Raw genomic sequence first — 9,044 nt, forward strand, 5'->3', positions numbered from 1 at the left:
TTGTGTGTACGTGTGCCTACATGTGCGTGTATGGGCGTGTGCGTGTGTGTGCCTGTGGGGTCAAAAGGAGTGAAGCTTCCCAGACACCAAAGTCTTGGCGGGGCCTAATTCTTTCTTTCACTCTCTCCCTTCTTTTTTCTGTGGTCTTGTGTTGTTTGGTGGTTTTTGTGATGAAAAAAATAAAATAAATTGTATATCTGTCTGTTACATATCATGTATGTATCTGAGGTGCAAAATATTTAAATACACATTCTGTTCTTGCCATTGGTAATCTCGTCTATAGCATTGAGCTTCTTTGCCGGATTAAGGGGGGAGGTGTGAGTGTGTTTGTGTGTGGCTGTGTTTTAGAGCCTCCCTGAGTATTGGGCTTTGCCCAGGCTGTCTGGGACTGTGAGCGAGTGTGCGAGCGAGCGAGCGAGCGAGTTCACTCAAGGACACAATTCGACAGGGAGTGAAAGGGAGGGGAGGAGAGGAATAGATGGTGGGGAGAGAGCAGGGGAGGATACGTTGGAGGGAAAAGAAAGAAACCAGACTGAGGAAATCAGAAAAAGGTGTTGAATTGGTTCTTAAAGCCATTAAAACAAAACAAAAAAAATGCGCAAAATTGTAGTTTCACAATTCATCCAAATAAGGAAATGTTTTAAAGCAAGCAACCAAAGACTGCTGGTACAGGAGAGAGCTGACAGGAAAGGAACCCATGCCTATTTCATGCCCTCGCAGGGAAACTTGCTACTATACGGCAAATACTGTACATCTGCAGCTTGTGTATATGCATGTGCATGCCAGACAGAGAATTAGAGAGAAAGAAAGCAGATGGGCTAAGTTTACTGGCTGCATTTTGTGTACAGTTTGTCAACAGACTGACTAAATAGACTCAGACATGGCCGGAGGAAATGTGTTTGCTGTGACATTCCACTGTATGGTGGAAGGGTGCACGAACTGTCAACAACATTACATGACAGACCGAGAGGGGGATGGTGCAGAGCGACAGCTCTCTTTCAGACTTTTCTTTTGTGTGGCATTTCTATAAAACACTGCAATTTCATTTATATGCAACTGCTTCGTTTTTGTGTGTGTTTAATTTAGGGAAAATCGCAGCCAATTTCATCCCACACCAGAAGCAAATCTAATAACAATAATCTGTCATTATCGGTACAATAATTTCTCAAGTTAAGCAGAGGTAACACTAGAAGCCATCCATTTCTATTATTTAGCATATTTGTGGACATTTTAGGGGTTTATTAATGAAAATGTCCTAAACTATATCATGGAAACACATTTATATAATTGCATCATTTTACTCAGATGCCATTCATTTTGTATTTATACTCCAGCATACAAGAAAGAACCTAAAATTACTTAAAACTGGGTTAACACACCGATAAGTATGGTTTGTGATAAATAGATGTATAGAATATGAAGATTTCTGATGCCAAGTAGCCTAGGACATTAATGTGGAGCAAAATGAGCATTTAGAGTTCTAGTATAAACTTTCCAAACTTCAATAAAAGTACAGACCACAGGCAGTGATTGTGCATCTTAAATATGACAGCCTGGAGTTTTATTTATTTGTTCAATATTTTTTAATACCCTAATAATAAATTTATATGACTCACACTGGTATGGTGGAAGAATATCAGTAGTTGGTCATCTTTTTGATAAATAAAGCATTTATTTTTACGGTAGAGGTGGCCTGTTTGCCCATTATAAAAACGAAATGGTGTTTTTCTTTAATCCTACATGCCTGTTAATTATAACCTAGTTACTTATAGGTTAAATAAAGCGGGGGTCACTGTGTCAATAAGGCCACCGCTGACCGAGGAATGCGCTTCGTCATCAGCAACTTTCCCCTGGGGATAACGAGAAGGAGGAGGTCGCGGAGGAAAGTGGAGGAGGGGAGTTCTCAGCTGGGACTTTCCTCTGCCCTCCAGGAAAACCGAAAAAAAGGGTAAAAAAAAAAAAAAAAAGTTAAATCACAGGGCACAGCGCCGGAGATGTTCGCCGGAGCCGTCGCAGAAGTGGAGGTATGCGGACCTGTGCGCCGTGGAGGGGCCGCTGCGGTGTCTCCCTCCGCTCGGGAGTACTACTCCTCTTAATCCCACCGTTTCTCCTCGCGCTCCAGCTCCTTGTCGTCGGGTCACTTTTACCTGGAGTCGCGCGGGTGTGGATGGGGTTAGAGGAGCGGGACGGAGGGGTCGCCTTTTCCGTTATCAGCATTCAACCGAAGCGGAGCTCACGGCATCGGGGGACGCCCGGTGTGGCTGAGGAGGAGGCAGAGGTGGACGACGGGCAGAGGAGGGGGGAGGGGGCAAGAGCGTACGAGGACGAGAACGAGATGCACTCGCGCCAGGTTCGTAAAGAAGTAGGGAAATAAGTTTATGCGTGGAATGTTTTATTATAGTACACGTGTAAATGTTTTGGGATGACTTGCATTTTTAATTTTAACTTAAATTACCAATATATTAAATTTATGAATGAAGTTTAGAAATAATTTAAAAAATGAACTAAGTGGGAGACAGATACTGGGATCACTGGGATTCAACAGGACTGCCACCCTGCTGCTGCTGCTGTGGCGTCCTCATCCAGTTCATTTATTATGCTGGGCCAGTTTGTGCACGACTCCCTGCATGATTACAGGCATGATGGGACAGGTGAGGGCAGGGGGCGCAGCTCAGCGCTGACCCCACATCAGAGAGAGATGACAGCTGTTCCCGTCTTTCTGTCTTTGCCCTTCAGCTGCAGAGTGCTACAGCCTCCATCTGTGTTTGTGTGTAGGTGCATCTGTCCCCTCTTCACCTCTCACTCCTCTCGCCCTCTCGCTTTCACTCTGCTCTTCTCTCACTGTCTCTTTATCTGCCCAAGGCTAAACTCTGACTCATTCTAGTGAATCATCACCTCCCCCCCCCCCCCCCCCACACACACACACACACGCTCCCCACAGAGGTTGCCATGGTGACCAAAAGGTTCATTCTGAGTTAGGTGGGGTGCAGATTGATGGTGATGGTGGGGTTGTGTGTGCAAACGTGTGTTTGTATGTTACACCGCCTTAGGCAAATACCAGCAGGACGGAGGTCAGTGCCTGTGACCTGGCTCCTCTGCACTCCTACCTGGGCACTCGCACACTTTACTGCTATTCCTATACATTATTTAACCACATTCAGAATTCTCTTGGATGTGTTGGTATTCCTTGCGCTGGAGTATATATAAATATACATGTCATGCATGTTCCCAGGTGGGACCCAGAGCATTGGAAGTGCAGCTGTGGGCAGCAGGCGAGCCATCCTTCACAGCAGAGCTCAATCGAATCATCTCATATATCACAAGGCCACAGGTAGGCTGCGCAGAGCACCATCCAAAATGCTGCAGTGAAAAATGTTTCCTTCACAAAGTTATCCGAAACTGAAAGAGCAAAAATAATCAGAGGGTTTGAAATGTCTGAGAGTGATTTCAAAACTCCCTAACATCATTTACTTTATGTAACGCAACCTGAAGTCTGGTAATTTTTTAACCGTTTACGGGACTGTAGAACAATGAGACTATAGTAAGCCTACAGCATAACACACATTTCACAAGATTACAGATAAGCAATGAGAAATAACAGGATGAATACAACTTGAAGTTATAAAGGACTTGTATGTGCAGTAATACACATCGAATGTCGAATGCACAAACTTTTGGCTTGTGACCCTTTAAAAAGTGTCTGCTATATTTCACGAGAAAAGTCAAGGAAGAAAAATCAGGTTTTTATTTGCAGACGGCTTTCTTCATCTTTCCTGTCTGTTTAAAAATCTGGTCTCATGACCCCCCCCCCCCCCCCCCCCCCCAGGGTTATCTTCTGACCCCTTGGAGAGGTCCCAGCCCTTAGGTTGGAAACCACTGGTCCAATAAATAACGCACTCCCTGAAGGCTGCACTCCAGCTCAGTGGGGGCTTCACATTTTTGTAGCCAGGAGTTAGACCTTGCCAAGCCTTAACAGAAATCAATAAAGAAAAGCTATTTCACTTTTTTGACTACTACACTTCTTTGACTGCAGTCGAGTGTGGGGGGTTAACATAGCAGTAATATGATCAGTCAGGCACTGTCAATATGCTGCCAGCAGAAATCTACCATATCTGGAGCCAGTAAGGACTTTTTGTTCCAGACAGGAAACTCCCAAACAAGAGACAAAACTTACGCAACACCAAGTGCTGGAGAACTGGGAAGGAAAGTTATATATGGAAGAATTTAAAAAACTGCTCCTAGTGTGCTGATTTAGTTTGGTATTATTTAAAGGGGCTTGATAATGCTCCATGTTTTTATTCTCAGACTTAAATGAATTCTTATGTATTTCATACTATACCTCAGGGAAGCATGTTAGTTCACCTTCTGTGTCTCACTTAGAGCCAGCTTTCTTGTGATTGGCTGCCCCTCACAAAGTGTTTTGAATTGCAGGTGGGTGGGGCATCAGTGTTTGAGATGACTGTATAAGGATAGCCAGTCGGTGACATTACAACAGAGCTGTTTGAAACCTTAAACTTTCCCTGACTGCATGACTTGAAACTTTCACCGTGCTTAATGTGAGCACAAAGCAGGAGCAGCATATGTGACAGAAAACAAGACAAAAGCAGAAACAGTCCCCGTTAATTATTCAGGGCAACAAATTAAAGCATCTCACGTGTGGCCTTTTTAAACAGCCGCTATCAAATTATGAGTTTATCGTTAAACAATTCTGTTTTATTCAAAGTTATTTCGAGCCATGACTCTGCAATGTTCTCACAAATTACACAATTCTGGCCACTTTTCTGAACAACTTCTCCTTCCTTAGCTTCCCCTCTTCTCATTTGAATGCTAATTCTGTGTCGCGCTGTTTCCAGACCTCCATCCAGCCCGTCTTATGTGACTCTTTCCTCTTGTCTGTCCCCAGATGAACTGCTCCAAGGTTTTATCTCCAGGGCGGGCTCAGCCAGCACAGAGCCCTGCAGCGCCAGCCCATTGGCTGCTGTGTGCTGAGGACTGGCTCCTTCCAGCTACACACAAAACGTGTGTCGCATATTCCTTCAGGTGTGCCACTTGTCTGAGCCTTATGTCAATGCACGTGCTGCTATGCATTCTTATCACCGGTTCAGTTGGAATAAACAATGCAATGCATATTTAATCATGCATGCAATAATGTTCAAACGGCCTTTGCCTTCCTTCCTGTCTTTGTATGTCTGTCTTTGTCTCTGTAGCATGGATGGGGGAGATGCAGACTTTCTGAAGACTGTGTCGGGGCTGGGATGTGAAATACACTGTTTTGATCCCAGCAACTCTAATGCATCTGGTGGTCACCTTGGCAACAGTTTGGCTAGTAACCATGGCAATGGAGGCGTGGTCAGCCAGCACAAGATGTGGCTTGAGTGGCGAGCTCCAAAGAAGCGCGCGCACAAGAGGAGAGGAAACCCGGGTGGTGTTTCTCAGACACTGGCAGACATCATGGCAGCTCTGGGACATCACACAGTAAGACACGCACGCATGCACACACACTGAAATGTAGAGAAACAGTGCCAAACAAACATACCTTAGAGTCTTTTCACCCCAACATACCCTGAAAGCTCTTTTACTCAGATGTTCCCATAGCAACAGGGCTCTGCGCCATCTCTGGCTACCATGGCAACAGTTTAAGTGAATGAATCACCCAATTGCTTCCTGCAGCCACAAGAGGGAACTGCATACCTGGAGTTTGATTATATGCGGGGTGACAGAATAGCAAGCAGTCCAATACGTTCATCTATAACTACTTAGTGCCACAGCATGGAATTAAAATATACAATAGCTTCATGTAAGCAATAGCGCCACCATAGGTGGAGAAATGATCAAATGAGTGGGTTAAATTTTTGGGGGGGGGCTAAACTTTCTCGCTGTTAGATGGACAAGGAAAATTCGAACACAGCTGTCTGGATTCAGTGGATGACGCAGAGGAGATTGATACAGACCGTGCACATTTGTTGCATTTGTTAACACTTTTGACTTTCTGTTATTCAGATTTCATCCAAAAATAACCAAACGTGGTGCACAAGATGTTTGGACAACTCAGGACACTGCTCATGTGTTTAATTAGAGGTTTCATGTATTGTTTCCCCCTGATTGGACAAGCAAATCAATTCTGACTGCTTCAGTGCCTGATTGCCTCCAGTTTGATCCAAATTTGGTTCAAGTATGTAGAGCCCATGACGCAGACTACACAAGTGGCTGCCATTGCCAGCTTTTAAACCTGTGTGGCTCAGTTGTTCCGACATTTATGACCGACAGTGCTGTTAATTAAATCTACTGTGATTAACCAGATTTTTTGTGAAAGCTGAGTTCAATTTTACTCGTCACACTCAGTTCTGATTACACTCAGACCCGTTGAATCAAAAAAATCACTTAAATACGGCCTGTCTAACAAAGTGAAGTGAACATGACACGTTCACTTCACAATCTAAGGAAGCAACTGTGAAACAAAGTCATTGACGCATATCAAAGCCATTTCTAAAGTTTTGGGTCTCCAGTGAACCATGATGAGAGTCATTATTCACAAATGGAGAAAACTTGGAGCAGTGGTGAACCTTCCTAGGATTGGCCGGTCTACCAAAATTACCCCAAGAGCGCATCAACGACTCATCCAGGAGGTCACAAAAGAACCCGGAACAGCATCTTAAGAACTACAAACCCCTCCAATGTGACTGAATTAAAACTACTCTTCAAAGAAGAGTGGGCTAAAATTCCTAGTACTAATTTCTGCTGCATGCTAAACGGGGAGGGCAACAGACTCAACATTTTACGTATTGTTCTATTTTGTGACTTTTTAGCTTGTAAGGATGTATTTTCAACAGTTGCAAGTGAGCTGCAAGCGATTTCTCCAAGAACTGCAGCTAATAATTCTATTAATCAATATTTGACTGTATATGATTGTATGATTACAAAGCAGCAGGGCCACTATGGAAAGTAGTAATATGGTAAATGAACTGATATTTTGAACATTCAGAACACTTTCTCATTACAAGCCTGGTCACCCATTCACATATATTTTCACACTCCAACGGATGCATCGGGCGAAACTCTGGGTTCAGTTTGACATACAGACTAGGGGATGCAGGGATTGGCAGAAGACCTGTTCTATCTGCTGAGCCACAGCCCCCCTCATAGCATGAATATATCCTAATAAACTATCATTAAACATATAGACGGTGCTGGGAATTGTTCTTAGTAAAGCTGAGCTGATTTCAGTACCATCCCAATTCAGATCAGCTGATAAAGCCGGTTTTTTTTACAGTGCTTTTGCATGCTGACAGGAAATTCTGTTCCTGACTTAATCAGTGTCTTTTCTGTTGTTGCTAAAAGCCTGCTTTGTTCTGTATCTGGTGTTTTGCTAACTTAGGCTTCCTATGTGCTTGGGAGGGTGGGGAGGTGCTAGACCAGAGCCGTACTTTCCTCTGTTCTTTCTTCTCCTTAGGTTCACTTCCTGTATGCTGACCTGCTAAGCGGCGAGTGGCGCGTTTTTCAGAATTGGATCGAGGCAGGAACTCTACAGAATGTCCACCATCTTGTTGCTAAGGTGCACCTGCAGTGGGCAGGGTTTGAGGTGGGCGGAAGGGATGAGGAAGTGCTCCGCTATTGGTTCAGTGTCCTTCAAGGTCTTCAAGCTTGTGGACTCAAGCTGGTTCACAGCTCTGCAGGAGAGGGTCACAGTGTCCTTAAACAGACAGTAGCAAATGCTCACAGCTCCTACACACTCAGCTGGGTAAACACACAACACTGAGACTCACACACTGCTGGATGAAGCTGCGCACACATTATCCAAAGAGGGGGAAGCAGCTAGTGAAGTTTCCTGTTTTTCCTGGGATTTCAGGCATACACAGTTCTTCACATGACAACTCCCTCTAGTGGACATGAAGAAATCTGCAGCTAAAGGGTACAGCCAACTCTGAAATGGAAACTGTATTTATGTTTAAAACAGCATTTTCTTGTATCCAAATACTGAGAAGAAGAAGGGCTTGTTGTTTTAACCAAGTTAGAGGCCAAATAATAACAACTATTTTCAACTCATATAGACTGTACTGTGTCACAAAGGACGTATATATGTTCCAACTATTTCTGAATGCAAAACAACTGTCTGACAGGCTATTCTTTATTTTACAGTTGTACCATAAAGCTGTGTTTTGTTTTGTTTTTACCAATGAATCCCAAAATGCAACCCTTTGACCCGAGTCTGATCCAACAGGTTAACTTCTTTGAGTACATCACTGTAAGCCTTAATTACTTATACGTGCAATAAAATTTTACATCGAAGAAGAGCTTTTATCGTAAACTGGGTGTGTATACTGTGATGATGTATTAGAGGAAAACAATCAAGTTGCAGTTTAAAACCTGAATTTACACCACATTAAATTCCAAATAAGGGTTACTCTGTTAGTGACTGGTTGTAATGCAATGGGTCAGGTGTGTCAGAGCACCTATAATTTGTGTCCTGTGGAAGATAAACACCTTGAGGCAACTGTTGTTTCAATGTTGCACAATATAAATAAAACTGAATTGAATTAAAAAGAATTATCTCACAATTTGTTTTATATATTCACCCATATTTTCCTATATTTATTATAGCTTTATCCATTCCAAAAACCGTTATGTGTTTGATATGATTTTTCCTGTTGAGACATCCAATATTGTCCACGTTTCAACCGTTTAGCTGTTGATTTGAGGTGAAGTTGAAGAATTTGATGGTACCACTGGCAACAAACAGCCCGAAGCATGACGCTGCCACCATCATCCGTAACCGCTGGTACAAGTACAGTGTTGTTTGGTTTGAGAGCCTCAACTTTACTCTTTACAACTTTACCAAATAGCTTAAACTTCATCTTGTCCATTGACCATCTTAACCATCAAACCTTTCTTCTGAAGGTATTTGGTTTGTCCATGTGGGCAGTTGGAAATTTAAGTTGAGCTTGAAGATTTTGGAGCAGGGGCTTCTTTCTTGGTAAGCACCTTCTCAGTCCATGGTGATGCTTCACTGTGGACAGTGACACTGGTGTTTCTGCAGTTTCCAGATC

At 43.3% G+C, this 9,044-nt stretch overlaps 1 protein-coding gene across 1 annotated transcript; it reads left to right on the plus strand.

Moving 5' to 3' along the window:
- The first annotated feature begins 1,855 nt into the window (after nt 1-1,855).
- On the plus strand, nt 1,856-8,544 carry LOC146643921 (putative methyltransferase-like protein 24). The gene is made up of 5 exons (XM_085395186.1): nt 1,856-2,350; nt 3,233-3,331; nt 4,904-5,040; nt 5,208-5,475; nt 7,451-8,544. The coding sequence occupies exons 1-5, from the start codon at nt 2,027-2,029 to the stop codon at nt 7,754-7,756; spliced, it is 1,134 nt and encodes a 377-aa protein (XP_085251312.1). The 5' UTR covers nt 1,856-2,026; the 3' UTR covers nt 7,757-8,544.
- The last annotated feature ends 500 nt before the right edge of the window (nt 8,545-9,044 follow it).

Source organism: Rhamphochromis longiceps, linkage group LG22 (genome assembly GCF_057381845.1).
Source record: "Rhamphochromis longiceps isolate RC_006_pf linkage group LG22, R_longiceps_female_GT1.1, whole genome shotgun sequence".
Lineage (NCBI taxonomy): Eukaryota > Metazoa > Chordata > Actinopteri > Cichliformes > Cichlidae > Rhamphochromis > Rhamphochromis longiceps.